The sequence below is a fragment of the Balaenoptera acutorostrata genome, chromosome 18 (assembly GCF_949987535.1).
Source record: "Balaenoptera acutorostrata chromosome 18, mBalAcu1.1, whole genome shotgun sequence".
Classification (NCBI taxonomy): domain Eukaryota; kingdom Metazoa; phylum Chordata; class Mammalia; order Artiodactyla; family Balaenopteridae; genus Balaenoptera; species Balaenoptera acutorostrata.
Window position 1 is genome coordinate 59,994,968 of NC_080081.1, and position 19,366 is coordinate 60,014,333.

Genomic DNA, 19,366 nt, shown 5'->3' on the forward strand with positions numbered 1-19,366 from the left:
AGCTATAGAAACTATGTAAATAAAACCTGATTTATAAAAGCTGACAACAGACCAAATTTGGGTTCTGCTGACTCTCATTCTACAAGTAAAGCAAATGGCAGTTGCTCTCAAGCTGGTGAAGACTCTGGTCTTGAACCTCACCCCTGCCCATGCATATCCACAGATATTCACAAATAGAATGTTTATATTTGCACGCACCGTATACAAACTCTATTCAGGAAGCCTCCCACAGATTATGATTAGGAAATTGGTTTTATGAAATTACAGGCTTGCTTATCAATCAGAAGTCAACTGTTTTCAATTTCAATTGTTTCAATTGTTATCAATCGTTTTTGTCTTGCTCCCTCTAACACCTGGAGCCTTAAACTGCTATTGCCCAGTATTGAAAATAATGATGATGGGACACAGTAAGTCATGAGAAGAAAAAGCATCAACAGTGAACCTAAAAGTGTTTGCATGAAGGCACAGGCACTAGAGTTCACAGCTGCCCAGAGGCCGACTCATCCTTTCCTCCCTGACCTCAGGTTTATTTACGTACTTTGCATTGTTGAGTTTCTCTTCATCGTTCAGGTTTTCTGTCTTCAGGAGGTCATAGTTAATGGAACCTGGTTGAATGGCATCAATGAGATCCAGGACGGGCAGACTTGTACTAATCTTTGGGTCCTGCAGAGAGAGAAAGCATGGGTTTTAACAATATGCTCCCAAGTTACTTCTGTTTGGCTCAAGGAAAGTGAGTGGTTCTTTCCTCTTCAATACGAATATATACATCCTGGTGTGGGAAATGCCACAGTGTCGCACATGGTATTTCAAACCAGTGGTCATTTCTGTAGGGGCATCACTAGTAGCTTCCTGGTGGTTCACTAAGTGGAGGAAATCCATTGTCTGCCAACAGGCAGGGAGTCATTCCCCAATAGTGAATGGAAGGAAGTTAGAGCAACTAGAGAAAAGCAGAGAGGTTGATATATAGTATGTTTTATTCAAGTACTGGTTATTAGTAGAGGAAGGGATGATTTGAAAAAGAAACCATCAGAAAAGAGAGACTAAAGACATTAAGAGGAGCCCTGCTTCATTTTCAGGGGACATCCCAGAGGTGACAGGCAGGGAGAGTGATGCGGGCTCAGTTGGATGGGATTCAGTGAATGCTCCTCTCCTGGGGACCTTAGGGAAAGAAAAGGGTCCACAGGTCCAGGTAGACAGTGACAGCAATTATGTGATCAAATGCAATGACTGCAACTAATATCCATTGGCGTCTCACAGTTTGCTCAGCACTTTTTATAGGTTATCTCACTTACTGCCACAAGCCTTGGATGGAGGCATCTAATCTTAATTTACAGCAAGCAAAGGGAGTTTCTGAGGTTAAGTGGCTTGCTAATAAGTGGTGGGGCTGGGATCTGAACCCAGGTATTCTGACTTAAAATCTTGGGGTCTTTCTTTGGCGTCTGTAAACAGTTTGATGGACACACGCAAAGCTGTGAACGCTTTTTTTTTTTTTTTTAAAGGTTCTACCTGATTTTTTTTTAAAAGGAACATTATTTATTTATTTATTTTTGGCTGCGTTGGGTCTTCATTGCTGAGCGCGGGCTTTCTCTAGTTGCGGCGAGCAGGGGCTACTCTTCGTTGCGGTGCGCGGGCTTCTCATTGCGGTGACTTCTCTTGTTGCGGAGCATGGGCTCTAGGCGCGCAGGCTCAGTAGTTGTGGCGCACAGGCTTAGTTGCTCCGCGGCATGTGGGATCTTCCCAGACCAGGGATCGAACCTGTGTCCCCTGTGTTGGCAGGCGGATTCTTAACCACTGCGCCACCAGGGAACTCCCTGTGAATGCTTTTAAGGTGTAAATGCACAAAACTCTGCGCCTGTGAGTACAGACACGCCGAGGCGACTGTGTGTCACCATCTGAGCATAGTCAAGTCCAAACACCTCATACCTTGCGGGTCCCAATCAGAATCAATTCTAACCAAGAAACAAGACACAGGACCCCCGCAAGATGCTAGGTCTCCAGCACTGGCCCTCTGTAGAGGTAGAATACTATTTTAAAAAATAGGATGGGTCCATTTTTATTTACTTCTGGGTTATGTAAGAACTACCACAAAATTTAAGATCAATATACATATAATCGTAATCTAATTTCCACCATTAGCCTGAGCTTCTATCTCCATAGAATTTTTTGGTAAGGAAGCACAACGGAAGCAAAATGGAGAGATTTGAGTTTCACCTTCTTTCCTACTTTCTTCCCACAGTCTTGGTGGGCTGACAGGCAGCGAGATGGCCAGCAGCTGGCAGCATTCATAGGTGAGGAGGGACCAGGACTGTTTCTGCAATGGTTAATCGGGGTGCGCTGTGCTCATTTTTTGAAGGGTTTCACTTAAAAGCAGTGTGGGGCTAATTTGACATTTTCCTTTTGTGGTCCTTTTGACCTAATCGATTCCGCAATGACTCAGTGAGAAGACAGGAGAAAATTAGCCCAGAGCATCACAAGGAGCAAAAAATTGCCAAACATTCCCAAGAGTGAATCCCCACAGGATCACCCCAGAAGCTGCTGGGTAATGAAATGGGATGCATTCCTGTAAAGTGGCAGCTGTTTTACAGAGAGACGCATGCCCAGGGCTCTTCACTTCATAGCCATGGTCATCAAGTGACCTATGGATACTATCCGCTCTATAACCTCACCTCGCAGGTGAAAGGTGCTTTCCCCTCCCTGATGGACACCACCTGCAATTACTAGCTGTAACCTCAGGAGTTAAATGAGCCCCCAGTTTCCTCACTATAAAATCAGGAAAATGGTGGGACTTCCCTGGTGCTTCAGTGGTTAAGACTCCACGCTTCCACTGCAGGGGCCGCGGGTGGGATCCCAGGTCAGGGAACTAAGATCCCGCATGCCGCCCGAAGCAGCCAAAAAAAGAAAGTATCAGGAAAATGGTAAAGCTGTCTCCATAATGTCTGTGAAGAGGAAATGATGAGCCCCCTGTTACAAACAGGGAGCCCCTAGTGCTCAGACCGCGCTCCATCCTCGAGCACCCCTGTACTGTACTGTTCGCCACCGCCTTCCCAAATCTCCTCCTGGAAGGACTTGTTCACATCTGTCACCAGCCTCCACTTCGACCTCCAGACCAAACGGATGGTAAGCAGAGGGGGGACAGAGCTGGCCGTTTCCTGTGCTGAGCTCACAGCGACTGGACACTCCTGGTAGAGCCCAGCCTAGAGATATACCTTCTGCCCCTTCTGGGAGGGGAGAGATTTTCATTTTTTCCTTGATTTTGAAGCAGAGGACTGATAGCATGACGAACTGCCTCACCCGCCCTGTTAATATAACTCTGAAGGGGTCCCTCCCCGCCATCTTGACCTTTAAGCCAGAAAATGTAGTTAAGATATGACGCAGACATTATACTGTCGATCAAGTGCGCAGGGCCCTTGAGGAAGGATCCAGCTAATGTATAAAAGATGAGTGAAGAAATGTAACAAAATATCATGCTGTTATTAATAAAAATGGGATTTGGATACAAGTAAACAACTGCTTTAAAAAAAAAAAAAAACATCCCATGGGAGATCTTTTAGCATTTTACATTTCACCCTCATTATGTTAACAATCTGAACCATGGAGCTATGCACATTTAAAAAACATTATATTTTACGTTACTTTGGAAGAAAAACGTCTAAAATCCCATGTAAAAAACGATTGGTTTTTTAAAATTAATTATTACGGGAGAAAACGACAAGAAATTTGTCAATGAAATGGCCTATGAACGTCAAAACAATAATGGGTCATTCAAGCAAAATCAAAACGGGAGGGGGAACCTCAAAGACCTCACACTGAAGGTCACTCTTGAAAACAGAGTGGAAGCAATAAAGATAAGCATAAAGCTCAGGTGGCCGCGAGCAGGAGACAAGCATGTTACCTTGAAACTGGAGATGGATGAACTTTTCTCCGCTTCCTTCAATGTTTCATTCACCCAGTTGACAATAGTGTCATCGTTGACCTTCTGCCCACCTCCAAGTTCTTCAAGAATATTCAGTGTGTACCTGAACAAAATCAAGAATGATTTCTGGAGAAAAGTTGCTAAAGAATTCACTATTGTATAGCACAGGGAACTGTATTCAATACTTTGTAATGACCTATATGGGAAAATAATCTAAAAAAGAGTGGATATATGTATGTGTATAAGTGATTCACTTTGCTGTACAGCAGAAAGTAACACAACGTTTTAAATCAACTATACTCCAATAAAAATTTTTTTAAAAAGAATTCACTATTCACAGAGAGTCACCAGCATAGAAAAGTTTTTTTTTTTTCCTGTCACAGAAGATGGCCTGAACACCATTACATCTGAGGAAAAAAGAATATGTAATGACATTAGTTCCTTTTAGAATAACAAAATAGAACTTTATATTTAGAGTGAGTTGCAGAGCAAATACCACGGTCATTGTACAGAGAGAAAGCAGAAGAGAAGCAGGGAAACGAAAATGAAATAAAGGATTTGAACCAGTGACACTTTTCTTAAAGGAACTATGAAAATCAAGGAACAATTCAATGTCAGAAAAGCCCAAGCACATATATCCGGAAAAAACTATAACTCAAAAAGATACATGACCCCAATGTTCATAGCAGCACTATTCACATTAGCCAAGATATGGAAACAACCTAAATGTCCATTGATAGATGAATGGATAAAGAAGATATGGTACATATATACAATGGAATACTACTCGGCCATAAAAAGAATGAAATAATGCCATTTGCAGCAACATGGATGGACTTAGAGATGATCATACTAAGTGAAGTAAGTCAGACACAGAAAGACAAATATCATATATCACTTATATGTGGAATCTAAAATATGACACAAATGAACGTATCTATTGAAACAGAAACAGACTCTCAGACATAGAGAACAGACTTGTGGTTGCCAAGGGGGAAGAGGGTGGCCGAGGGATGGATTGGGAGTTTGGGGTTAGGAGATGCAAACTATTATATATAGAATGGATAAACAACAAGGTCCTACTGTATAGCACAGGGAACTATAGTCAATATCCTGTGATAAACCATAATGGAAAAGAATATGAAAAAGAATGTGTATATATATATATATATATATATATATATATATATATGTATATATATATAACTGAATCACTTTGCTGTACAGCAGAAACTAACACAACATTGTAAATCAGCTATCCTTCAAAGCCCAGGCAGCCAACATAATAAAGAAAAAATATAAAAGAGTTTCCTCTGTGTATCACAGAAGTAGAAATATTGGGAATACACATTAATCTCTAGTTAATCTCTAGTTTGAGGGTTAGAATTGCCTTAGATACATACTGTTATGAGAAGTGGGTTTTGCAGGGGAAACATTAAGAAGATGCTTCAAGCTCTTAAAATTCCATGGAGCAGAGAAGACTCACCACTCCCCAAGCTAATCTCTCTCAAAGGGTAAACACAGGGAGAGAGCCAAGCAGTAGAGCAGGTGGGCAGGTCTGCTGGCCTCACGGTTCAGTCTTGTAAGGGGGGGGAAGAGTCAAATTACCCATGAAAGACTAGAATTTCAGTGTGTGTTGTCCAAAATGAAACTCAAGTATCCTGCCATTGAGTCCTGTCTGGAGGGCCTCCCTAAATGAGGTCACCCTCCACTTGGGTGCCCAGGGTTTTGCTCATTACATAATCCATCGGGTATCTTCCTCCAGTTACTGCTTCTGTGCTAAACACAGTTCTTCCACAGTCTCCCACATGGTTTCCAAGTGTAATCTCGGAAATAGGAGCAATGCCCTGCTTCCTCCAGGTGAAAGCGCTTTCCTATCATTGGTGATGGGGAGGAAAAGGGTTTCTGCAACTTTTCTTTATCAGAACAATAGGATCATGTGGACCAATCTGGCATCCAAGTCCTTTCAATGACACCTCCCCAGACTCCCTCACATCAGCTGGTTCCTCTTCATTCTGCCTTTTCTAAACTACTGTTCCGGTCATGTCATTTAAAGTGACTCTCCGAGGCCCAAAGAACACAGATCAAATTCCTTAGAATGGCACATGAGTCCTTTCACAATTTGACCTGAGTGTCCCTTTTCAGCGCCTCTCTCATTTCCTCCTTCCCCTCCTTCTTCAAGGCTTTATGGTCACACACACTCATGTTCTTCCCGCTGCACAGAACCATCGGCAGCTCGCCGACCACACCATGCGTCCTCCTGCCTCCTGCTTCCATGACTCAGATGCACACTCTGCCTTGGATGGCCTTCCTCTCTAGTGAATTTCTAATCCTGAGAACAAGTCCCAGTTCAAGCATCATTTTTCTGACCCATGCTGTATATTAATCATTATTGCTACACTTGCTTCCAACCTGTTTCCCAGAGCTTTTGATGGAGTTGATATGCATGTCTCTCTGCCTACCTCGTGCCCTTGGACAGAGTCCATAGACCATATTCACCTCAGTGCTTTCAGCGGTTAGCAGAGTGTCCAGTACATACTGGGTATCTAGCAAATGAAAGAGTAGAGTACTAGATGAAACGAACAGAATGATTTTCTCCCAGGAAAAGCAAGGAGAAAGTCAAGATGAGAAATGCTTAGTCTGGGCCCAGAGATGGGACCAAAATGCTAAGGAGTAACGAGTACAAATGGGATAAGTTCCAGTTAGATTTTCAAAATATTACTAGTTTGGAAAAAGGCCTGAGGTTTGATCATATCATTTATGTCATAACCGGCTTGTTTCCTAACAGCATGTGCATGAAGTTACCAGCATTTACTATACCACGTAAGAATTTCTGCCTAGTCCACTCATTAAGAGATGGTGGGTTAGTGTTTGTTTCATCAGGTCACGTCCGTAAATAACCTGAGAAACAGACTAGGTTTAATCTTCCAGCAGCCTCACTCATCTCAGGACCGAACTCTCACTTCCCTTTGCCAGGAGGCCCAGCCTGCTTTGTAGACTCTCTCCAGTGAACAGGAGCGGTGCTTTCAAGCCACTCCTTGAGTGAGGGAAGAAAATGGTGTAGAGGAGAAGCTCACCTTTATACAAAAGTCTATTCGTGCAAATACAAAAGGCCACAAAGGGACAGGGGAACTTAGACGCAGAACATCCTGGAGGCAGCTGACTGCATTCAGGGGTCTGAGAAGAGCCCCTCGTGGTGGGACACCGTGCTAGTGAGCACACAGTTGTCCTGCCACCTCAAGGGAGATGTGGAGGTTTAAACGGAATCAGACACCTGCTTGTAAGGACATCAGGAAAACAAAGGGAAGAAAGGCACAAATTTAGGTTGGAGACTCCAGTCTAGAAAGTCCATGAAGCACTGAATGTAGATTCAAAATTGAAAACAAAAATCAATTTGCCTTGTGTCTTCCTAGGATTTCCCTTGTGAGATAATCACTCCTTAACATGAAACATGTTTTGGGGGGACTGTGCTATTATTAAATGGAACCCTCCAGACAAGATCCCAGTATCCCTGGTGTTTGCACACCACGCGGTGCTGAGAAGCCCTCTGTCAAAATGAAATGGCCCCATGAGCTCCAGCTTAAGCCAGGGCCTCATCCAACCGCAGACGATGGATGGGGTGTGGGGCTGGAGGGGCTGTGATTATGACTTGTGTGTTTTCCTGCCATCAAACACTTGTGTTATTTATTTAACATGTGACCCAGAGGGACATACCTCAGTGTTTTGTTTTTCAAGGACCTATCCCCAGTTCACCATCCACAGCCTGTTTGATCTGGGGAGAATTCCCTCCTTTGCCTGCCTCACACTCTTGATTCATCTGTTGGGGTCTCACTATAGTGGCTGTCTGCCGGCGGCCTACTTGCCTCAGGCTTTTGTCTCCAAACTTAGACACGTGCAATTTGCCAGCTTTCCAGTCTGAGAATGATTTCCAGGCTACTGAAGGGGAAAGGGAGGTTTAAGCTTTCATTTGTTTTTAGAGGGAAAAATGACATGCCATTTATTGTCCAGATAAATGACCAAATTAGCACATCTGTGAAATCCAATGAAATAAAGTCCAGCTAGAACTGGCTCTAAATTTATTAGATCTGTTCATTTGTGGCACACAGAGGAAAAAAAAATACCCTTCTGGTGGCATTTACATAATTATCAGTCATTTCATCACCTTTCACAGTAATGTATTTCTCTGTCCATTTTCTTATAGGCACAATTCTTATATAGTAAAGACTCATGAGAAATATGACTTATTTACCAGGTAGAGACACAGCAGCAAACTAGCCCTTATCATATATATACTAGCCTTAAACTATGATGTTGGGTCACATTTTTATAAAACTTCCAGAACGAAGATCATATTACAAGGTGATTTTCAGATATTATGAAATTCAAAATAGAATAGAGTTGGACTGAGTTTTCTTTTTAAGTCACTAAAATAGAAAATATCAAAGATAATTTCATCTTCAAACCTATGAGTCAATTTAACTGTTGCAACTAAAAAGACTGTTGCTTTGGTTTTTAAAGCAATCAGTACCAAAAGCCAGTCTGTTAAGAATTAAAAACACATGTGAAAGAAAATAGAGAGTAGTTCAGAAATCGTTTCTGAAAATACACCAGTGAGAATGGCCCTTAGGAACCTTCAGTGATGTTCTAGATACATGCAGTAAAATAGAGGCTAAAGTTTCTTTAGCTCTGGAGTTTTCTGTGCCAGAGAAGCCTTATGACACCTGCCTTCAATCATTAAAGAGATCCCAGTTGAGAAAGGAGTAATGGAGCATCATACTTGATAAAGCAAATGTGAATCAGGTAGTTAAACTGATTATGATCATTTCTGATCACCCTACATCACCTGGAGACACTGACATGATTACTCCAAGGACCATTATAAATATTAGGATCTGCAGACAGTGGCCTGGGAATAAAGCGGCAGTGCTTAGGGACAAACCCTTGTCTCTGCCATTACCTTGTTAGACATAATGTAATGTGACATATGGTTTCTTGGGCTTCCTTCCAGGTAGAAAAATGAATTAAGTCATACTAACATAGGTTCTAATTAAGGAACGGAAGACTTCTGCCTGGTCAGAGCTATCAGTAAAGGGGGAAAGAGCAAAGCATGTAAAAGTAAACCAGATCATGCTTACAGATTTGCTGTCTAGAGTTCTTCCCAGGCTTATGCTTTTGTACCAAAAATTGTTTACTTTTCTCACCATTTATTTTCTATTTGTGTATCTTATTATATTCTACTATTGCTTAAATAATATGGCCACATAGCTCTCACATTAATCAATTTTATGTTTGACTCTAAAAGGTATCTGAAGTTCTCTGTTAAGGAAGTAGCAGGAAATTCTGCTTTTGGTCATGATGGAATAACAGGGATCAGTTTACCTTTCTGCCTTAAACACATAAAACACAATGAAAAAATATGAAACGATGTTGTTCAGACATTGGACGACAGGAAGCACAAAACAGTGGTCCCTGAGAGAAGGAAAACAAATGTGGTAAACCCTGAGATTGTCCCAGATTATTGCATGGAGAGTTTCCAGGCTGCAGTGCAGGGAGAGAGAACTCAATCAGAGCATGACAGTGACCCTGAGCCAAGCGGACAGGGTTGAGAACTCAAGGAAGCCAGGGTGCTAGAATGTGTGGGGCAGAACAGCAGAGAGAAGAGAGCTGCCTGGAGAGGACAGTCATCTAGAAAGAAAGCTCCAGAGATCTTCAGAGGGTTTGCCTCAAGTGTTCAGCTGAGTGCTACTTGGAGCATTCATGTGAGGAAATTACCAGAGGCTGGGAAAAGAACTTTCAGAAATGAATGGGCAGAACAATCCTTGGAGTTCACACAGGGCTGGCATAAATTTGGTTCCCACCAATCAGAGTGGAAACATCTCATGATATATGGAGCATCAAGTAAAGTACTCAGAAGAGATTATCTCAGTATTGAGAGACAAAATTAGCTCGAGATTAATTAAGATTTTAAGTAAGCCCCCAAAGGATCAAATTGTGCTTAAGTAACTTAACTGCATCCCAGGACAAAATTCAAGAATATTTAAAGGAATACAGAAATATCTAGCACACAGCAAGGTAAAATTCACAGTGCCTCACATATTATGAAAAATCAGTAGGCATGCAAAGAAGCAGAAAAATATGACCCATAATGAAGATAAAAATCAGTTAATAGAAACAGACCCAGAAATAACAGTTATTACAATTATATTCTATATGTTCAAGAAGGTTAAGGAAAGAAATAGAGGAGATGTCAAAAAGACCCAAATCAAATTTCTATATACGAAAACTATTATGTCTCAGATAAAAAAAGTATACACCAAATGGAATTAATGGTAGACATTGTAGAAGAAGAGAGTGGTGAATTTAAGACAAGGCAACAGAAATTATCCCAAATGAAACAGAGAGAGGAAAAAAATGAAATGTAAAGGAAAAAGATGATTTGAGCATCAGTGAATTTTGGGACAACTTCAAATGACCAAATAAATGTGTACCTGGAGTTCCCCAAAAACTAGAGAGTGGGTACAGGAGTCATATTTGAAGAAATAGGGCCAAGATTTTTCCAAATTTGATGAAAACTGTAAGCCCACAGATTCAAGAAGCTCAACAAACCTCAAGCACAAGAAACACCAAAGCACATCATAACCAAATTACTTAAAATGAGTGATAAAGAGAAAATCTTAAAAGAAGCCAGAGGAAAAAAGACATATTACATACAGAGGAACAAAGACAGGAATGACAACAGATTTATCATTGGAAATGATGCAAGCTAGAAGACAGTGAACACATCTTCAAAATACTGAAAGAAAAAACTATCAACCTAGAATTCTACACTCAGATAAAATGCCTTTCAAAAATGAAAATATAATAAAGATTTTCTCAGACAGACAGAAGCTGAAATAATTCCTCGCCAACAGATGTGCACTGCTAGAAATATTTCAAGTAGAAGGGAAATGATATCAGATAGAAATCTGGATCTACACCATGGGAAGAAGAGCACCTGAAGTGACAGATATGTAGGTAAATATAGCATATTTCCCCCCTTATTCTGAAAGTCCCTTTAAAAGATAAGTGACTGTATTTACACAAATCAGTTAAAAGTTAAAGGATGGAAAAAAAAATGTGCCACGCTAAACTAATCAAGAAGCAGCAGGAGTGCCTGTATTAATATCAGGAAAAATAGGTTTTAGAGAAAAGAATATTACCAGGCATAAACAGGGTCACTCCATAATGAAAAAGGGTGATTCATTAAGAGAACATAACAATCTAAAACACTGACGAACCTAATAGCAGAGTTTCAAAGTACCTGAAACAAAACTGTCAGAACTGAACGGAAATAAAAAAAAAACAGGACTGCCCCGCCAACATTCCTTTGGTTTTAAGTTTAGCTTAAAATATAGTTTTATTAAATTAAATCACATCCCTGAAATTTTCAAGTATTTTTCTAGATAAAGAATACATTCAATAAAATGCCATTCTCCTGAGTTGCATTACCTTCTCATTAACTGCCAGACCAAGGCCAATGTCAGGGTGCGGTTTCCTTCATTGAGATCTTGTCCACCAATGCCAACCAGGGAAAATTTCGCTTGATTCTTCCCCAGTTCCACTGCATAGTTACAATTCTCAAGCTGTTAATGAGCAGGAAGGGAAACAATCTAATGTCATCATCTCTATGATGATAAATACCCGAGAAAATAAGATAATAAAGACACAAAATGAAATAATAAGGTAAGATTGATTGATCTCTCAAGTGTCGCCTGGCTCTGCAATTCTAGGATTCTAAGTTAGTCAAATAATTTTCTATCTTTTCTTAAATCGAACCCCTCACTCCCACCAAAAAAATATTCATGGTGTACTTTAAGTGCAAAACCAAAATGAATTATTATGATGAACATTTTCATGGCTATATCACACTACAGAACTAGAGAGCTATACTAAGTAACCTGTCTATAATATTCCTAAAATAGCTGAATTCATAGAGATTGACAGAGAACATCTGAATTCTCCATCCTACACGCACACGGTGGACTGACATGTGGGACAGGTATTCCTGTGGCTATGACTCATGGATCATTGGGTCACAGGCACGAGAAATGGTGGGAGATGTTCGTGCCAACCCCGTGGCTGCTTTTACAAAACAATCTGTTCCCATTACGTTGACACTAGACATACTATTTGTACAAGTCAAACTGTTAGTACAAGGCTTCGATTCTTTAGAAAATTACAATGATGATCTTGCTGGGGGAAAAGCAGCCCTGCAGCTCTGCTTGCTCTAATTATCTTAATTAGAATTTTTACATCATAAAGTTTAAAGACATCCAACATGGAATTATAAGTAAGTAATCAACTGAAATAATGAACTCACTTTAATAAAACCATTCAGGTTTCTGATTGCGGTACTCTAATTTAATCCATGGATAAACAGTTATCTAAGTTTGGCCTCCTGATAAAGTATTCACAAGGTACTCTTGCAGGCTTATGACTTCACCTGACTACCAGAACATCAGAAGAGTCAGTGTTTGGGACTTTGCTGGTGGCGCAGTGGTTAAGAATCCGCCTGCCAATGCAGGGGACACGGGTTTGAGCCCTGGTCCGGGAAGATGCCACATGCTGCAGAGCAACTAAGCCCGTGCGCCACAACTACTGAGCCTGTGCTCTAGAGCCCGTGAGCCACAACTACTGAGCCCATGTGCCACAACTACTGAAGCCCGTGCACCTAAAGTCCGAGCTCCGCAACAAGAGAAACCACTGCAATGAGAAGCCCGCGCAACACAATGAAGAGTAGCCCCTACTCGAAGCAACTAGAGAAAGCCCGCGCGCAGCAACGAAGACCGAACGCAACCAAAAAAAAAAAAAAAGAGTCATTGTTTACCTTCTTCATATTGCCCCCCAGTTTGGGGTATGGTGGTTTGTTTACTCTGTTCCAATCAACAGGGACTTTAATCTTTTCATAGAGCTGGAAGATGACCAGGGCATCTGATAAGTCACTGAACAAAAACAAACACAAAAGAATTCTCAGATACTCAGCATTTATGAAGCTCCTGCAGCGGGCCAGGCAATGCCTTATATATTAGCTCAAGGGACAGTCCCAGCAACTTGGCAACACTGGCATCAGTAGCTCCATCTTTAGAGGTGAAGAAACCTCGACTCAGAGAAAGGGAAGGAATTTACTGGAGGTCTCCCCCAGGTGTGACCACCTTTGCCCCTTCAGCAGAAACATGCAGCCTCCAGAAAAAGAAATACGGCTCTAACAAATGGCATAGGAGATACAACATGTTTAGGTGAACATTTACTGTTTGGCCTGCTTCTGAGCAGATCTTGGGTTTACAACAGGGATTCCATTTGTCCTTTTGCTGCTGGGTTATGATTTTTGTACTACACACACAGCAAGGTTGGTGTATGCAAGTGAGTTTCTTAACATCTGCTGCTCAATGTGGCATTTCCCCCTTCTCACCGAGGTGCACACACTTTGTAAAGAGAATTGCACACCACAGTGGTATTTGAAATCTTGGGGATCTTTCCAGGTCTTGGTACCTCATATTAAGGAAGAGTCTCCCAATATTCTTACCTGTACAAATGATTGACTCGAGGGTTTACACCCAAGGAGTTCATCCAGTTCCTAAATGTCCGCTCTTCTCTTGTCTCACCTAAATGAATGAAGACCAGGTATCTTTCATGTATAAGACTAGTTATTTTTCATATCTAGAAAATATGCCTTTTTTTATGATCAAAGTTTAACTAAAGAGGCTGTAATAAACACTGGAAGTAGAAAAAAATAAAAACCCTAATGGATTTGGATGAGGGTTGCTATTCTGTGTTAATTTTTTTTTTCCATTTCAATTCAATGAGTATCTCTAGAGCATCTATTAGTAGTGCCCAAGATCCTGTGTGGGGAAATTCTTCAGGGCTGTCCCTCAAAGGCTTACATTCTTTCTGGAAAAACAAGTATTTTAGGCATCAAAGAGGGATCATGCAAGCTAGAGGGCTAACATATGAGGTAGATATTTATATTTGAGTTGAGATAAAGGAGAGAATTTTATGGGCTAAATTTGGAGGGAGTGCAATTTGAGCTTTACCTTAGAGGGTTAGTAAAATCTGGATAGTGAAGAGGAAAGAGGAGAGGATTTGGGGGGATAAGTTAAGGAGTGGAAGTAGGAGATTGTGTAAATATAAACACAAAGGGAGCGATAAGCAAGGTCTGTCTTAAAACCATTCGGAACTGATTTTTCAGGGATCTGTGTTGTATAGTCCACAGAGACAAGGCTGTTTAGTGGCTGGAACCAGAATCAGGGATCTTTGGATGCCAGGTAGCAGATTTTGGTTGATATATTAGACAATGACAGTCATTATGGGTTCTTTTTTTTATTACTATAATAAATTCTTGAGCAAGGCAGAGATATAATGAAAGCAGCACTGTGATGTGCTTGGCAGCAGTGTGCAGAATTACTGAAAGGCAATATGCATTTAAATTAAACATACAGAGGGGATAGTGTTTGACGCCAGCACGTGGGCACATTCAAGTGCTTGATGGATGGAGGAGTAGGCCCCTAAGACCTAGTGAAATAGTTGGTTTAATGATTTAATAAGAGTCCGGAAGAGCCGAAAGGAAAAATAACAATCTAAAGCTCATTCTGTGGGAAGAAATATTAGTATTTGTTGATTCAAGAGATTTGGGGGTGAAGGAGAGGAAGATATCAAAGTGGAACCCAGAGTTTTGGTAACTGAAGAAAAAAAATGGTATGATTAATGGAAATGGAGAATTTCTAAAGGACAGTGGATGGGATGGGGGCAGGGGGTAGAGAGGCAATGGGGGAAGGGGAAATGATCAATTCTGTCTTGTATATGCTGAATTTCAAGCGATAGTGATGGACCCAAATCTGGATGATCTAGAGGCAGCTAGAAATGGGTGATTAGAGGGCTTGATATACATATTTGGTAGTCAACACAATGCACAGACCCCTGACCACTGTTTATCAAATCATACAAATGCAGCAGTGTTGGAACACAGATTGATTTTGCACTTCCAGCTAGAGTAAAGCGTTGCAGAAAAGGATCAACCAGTTCTTTAAATCTGGATTTTCTTTCTTTGGTGATATTCATTTATTATTACTTTTGTATTGATTTTCTGTCTCAATATCGGGACAATTCATGATGAAAAAAAGAAAAACATCTCTGGCACTATCACCTATTAGAACTTGACTAAAGCTGTGTGATTTTTTGTCCAGTCTTAGGGCTTTAGCCCCCTAAATATAACGGTCATGGATTCTGCCTCAAAATATTATTTTGTGGCCCCCATTATCCAAATCAAAGAAGCCAAACAAAAATCTCAGTAAGCACCTCTTAACATAAGTTAAATATCATTTTTAAATGATGAGTGGCTGCAACTTCTTGCCCCTAGGAATTAACACTTAGTCCATTAAGTACATAAATTAGGTTTTTGGAACTCAGGATTTATTTCATCTGATAATTAAATGCATTGTCTTCCCTAAAACATTTAATTCTGATAATGGATGAAGCCTATGTATAATGGATGTGATATAATGGTATTTGATTATTCCTGTTTGTCTGTAATTGACTTGATTAATCTATTTATTCTCTTTGTTATGTACCAGAGGATTGATGACCTGTTTGCAAATCTTCCATGTGAGGGGCTTAGGTTTGCTTAGGAGGTGATTTTGAATTGCCCTTGAATTAGAATTGTGACTGCTTTTCCGAACATTTAAGCAACCAATTTCCAGTTACCTTCAAGAGCCCCCCAGTCGATGTCCTGGTTCTCTGGTTTGTGCAGGGCAGGGTATTTGTTAAAGAGGTTGGCAATAAAAGCCAAGTTCAACTTGGGGTTCCCTCGGACAACATCTGTAGCTGTGACAAACTGCCGGCAGCCCAGCCTCTCCGCCTGCTGCAACATGCATTCTGCCCTCTGGATGTCATCCTTCTCCTGCAATGAAAAAGGACGGACGTCTCAAGGCTGGGTCAAAGCCTCTCTAGGCACAAAGTAGACATGGATAACATGAAAAAGAGATGGAAATCTTACTGAAACCCTTAGTATTCAACCTCAGATAGACACTTAATAACAGCAAATTATCACTTGTATTTGCCTGAACCAAAATCAGAAAGTCACAAGTAAAAGGAATCTCAAAAGTTAAGTCATCAAGTCCTTCCATCTTTATACAGAACAGAACCATTTCAGATGAATAGCTGGTTGTCTTGCTTTTAAAGAGATTCAGTAGATTCCACAGTTTTATCATTTAAGTTCATCTTAATTATTTTCAACCATTAGGTTTCCTTTTTATTATCTTTTTGCATAGACCTCATGAAAAATGTTCATTTATTAAGTAATAAATTATATTCCTATTTTCAGTTCATCAAAGATATTTACATCTGCCAACAAGAACTTCTGATTAGTTTAACCGCCTTTCCCACACTGAGTTGGTGTACTTGCAGCTCAGACAAAATAAATTTAAGCTACACAGTGTCATTGATAAATATAAAATATCTATTTGGCTTCTGCAGACTTCAGATTGAGGATCACCCCCTTAATATATTAAAAGTCTATTCAAATAATTCTAGAGAATCTCCAGTCATTTGTAAACAGACTCTTATCAGAAGACTAAAGTTTTGTTGAAATATGGTCCATTGCCCTTTAATGCTCTTAAAAGTGTATGAAACCACAAATTTTCAGACAACTGGAACTTATTAAAACTAGAATTACCTCTTAATATGATGCTTTGCTAGATAACACTATACATTTCAGGAGCTCTACTTCTCATGCAGGAATAAGTTAACTTTAATATTAACTCATTGGCTTTAACTCTAATGATATGAAATGAGGCACAAGAATGGGTAAGGCAACTTCTCTACATCAATACTAAAGTGCTGGCAAAACTGAAGTTTTAATCGGACCCTTGTTGTACCCTTTGTTTTCTTTTTCTTTTTCTTTTTTTATACTGTATGGTTCTATTTATTTTTTTGTCAAAATCTTTTATTTTCTTTCCAAAGTTGTTTTTCTAAATAAGATAAAAACATTCCATCAAGATTTTCTTTTGGATTGACCCACAGGATTTTTTTTCTTGAGGACTTCAACCATACTGATTTTCTAAGATTATTCTCTCTAAATCCTACCTGTGTCAGATAATGTGGCCAAACAACAGATGAGACAACTGTAAGAATAAATATTTTTGTTTTTTTGGATGACCACAACAAAAGCAACAATGATTGCAATTACCAAACACAAAACACACTCATACTATGTCATAATATTGACATTCAGTCCAGTAATCCTCCACTGTAACAGCTCCTTTACTCTGCAGTGAAAATTGATTTGTATATTTTTTGCCTCTGAGTCCCTGTGGGATTTTTTTTTTATTCAAACAGAAAGTCACAAAAATTATAATCATCTTCATCAGTTCACTCAGTCCCATGTAATTAATTTTTTTTTCATCTTGATCTTTTGTTAGCACTTTTATGAATTCATCAGTTTTCCATTAGAGTTCTGAAAGTGCTTATTCATTCAGTTCAGCAGTATAGTCAGTTACCAGAAACCTGTACTTGTCAGAGTCTTTTCCATGAATTCCTTGAAGATGAAACCCTTTTATAGGAACATTTTTGCAAAAGCATCAGATTACACCCAGAACTGTCTGTAAATGACAAAAGACTTAAAAATGACCACGGTTAAAGATTTGATGAAAGTTCATAATAATGCAATTGACAAGGAAATTTAGTTATTTGTGAGATATACATTTTAAAGTAATAACTAGAATTACGACCTATAACATTATACCAGAACATATAAGATCTTTAGAAATTTCATGTAATGTCTGAAACATTTATATTAACATATTTCCATATAAATAACCCAAAGAAAGTTTAGTATTAGTGGGGTTTTTTTTGTTTGTTTTTTTATACTGCAGGTTCTTATTAGTCATCAATTTTATACACATCAGTGTATACATGTCAATCCCAATCGCCCAATTCTGCACACCACCATCCCCAACCCACCGCGGTTTTCCCCCCTTGGTGTCCATGCGTTTGTTCTCTATATCTGTGTCTCAACTTCTGCCCTGCAAACCGGTTCATCTGTACCATTCTTCTAGGTTCCACATACATGCGTTAATATACGATATTTGTTTTTCTCTTTCTGACTTACTTCACTCTGTATGACAGTCTCTAGATCCATCCACGTCTCAACAAATGACTCAATTTTGTTCCTTTTTATGGCTGAGTAATATTCCATTGTATATATGTACCACACCTTCTTTATCCATTCATCTGTCGATAAGCATTTAGGTTGCTTCCATGACATGGCTATTGTAAATAGTGCTGCAATGAACATTGGGGTGCATGTGTCTTTTTGAATTATGGTTTTCTCTGGGTATATGCCCAGTAGTGAGATTGCTGGATCATATGGTAATTCTATTTTTAGTTTTTTAAGGAACCTCCATACTGTTCTCCATAGTGGCTGTATCAATTTACATTCCCACCAACAGTGCAAGAGGGTTCCCTTTTCTCCACACAATCTCCAGCATTTGTTGTTTGTAGATTTTCTGATGATGCCCAGTCTAACTGCTGTGAGGTGATACCTCATTGTAGTTTTGATTTGCATTTCTCTAATCATTAGTGATGTTCAGCATCTTTTCATGTGCTTCTTGGCCATCTGTATGTCTTCTTTGGAGAAATGTCTATTTAGGTCTTCTGCCCATTTTTGGATTGGGTTGTTTGTTTCTTTAATATTGAGCTGCATGAGCTGTTTATATATTTTGGAGATTAATCCTTTGTCTGTTGATTCGTTTGCAAATATTTTCTCCCATTCTGAGGGTTGTCTTTTCATCTTGTTTATGGTTTCCTTTGCTGTGCAAAAGCTTTGAAGTTTCATTAGGTCCCATTTGTTTATTTTTGTCTTTATTTCTATTACTCTAGGAGGTGCATCAAAAGACCTTGCTGTGATTTATGTCAAAGAGTGTTCTTCCTATGTTTTCCTCTAAGAGTTTTATAGTGTCCGGTCTTACACTTAGGTCTCGAAACCATTTTGACTTTATTTTTGTGTATGGTGTTAGGGAGTGTTCTAATTCCATTCTTTTACATGTAGCTGTCCAGTTTTCCCAGCACCACTTATTGAAGAGACTGTCTTTTCTCCATTGTATATCCTTGCCTCCTTTGTCATAGAGTAGCTGACCATAGGTGCGTGGGTTTATCTCTGGGCTTTCTATCTTGTTCCATTGATCTATGTTTCTGTTTTTGTGCCAGTACCATATTGTCTCGATTACTGTAGCTTTGTAGTATAGCCTGAAGTCATGGAGTCTGATTCCTCCAGCTCCGTTTTTTCCCCTCAAGATTGCTTTGGCTATTCAGGGTCTTTTGTATCTCCATACAAATTGTAAGATGATTTGTTCTAGTTCTGTAAAAAATGCCATTGGTAATTTGATAGGGATTGCATTGAATCTGTAGATTGCTTTGGGTAGT

The 19,366-nt window shown here is 39.7% G+C and overlaps 1 protein-coding gene across 3 annotated transcripts in view; it reads right to left on the minus strand.

The window, feature by feature from the left end:
- LCP1 (lymphocyte cytosolic protein 1) overlaps positions 1-19,366 on the minus strand; it is a 56,992-nt gene that overhangs the window by 4,070 nt on the left and 33,556 nt on the right. For all 3 annotated transcript variants that reach the window (XM_007186835.3, XM_057533224.1, XM_057533223.1), the window contains 6 exons: positions 15,650-15,845; positions 13,476-13,554; positions 12,780-12,894; positions 11,402-11,535; positions 3,893-4,016; positions 539-663 (listed from right to left, as the gene is read on the minus strand). In XM_007186835.3, coding sequence (XP_007186897.2) covers positions 539-663; positions 3,893-4,016; positions 11,402-11,535; positions 12,780-12,894; positions 13,476-13,554; positions 15,650-15,845 — 773 coding nt within the window. The remainder of the gene's footprint in view (positions 1-538; positions 664-3,892; positions 4,017-11,401; positions 11,536-12,779; positions 12,895-13,475; positions 13,555-15,649; positions 15,846-19,366) is intronic.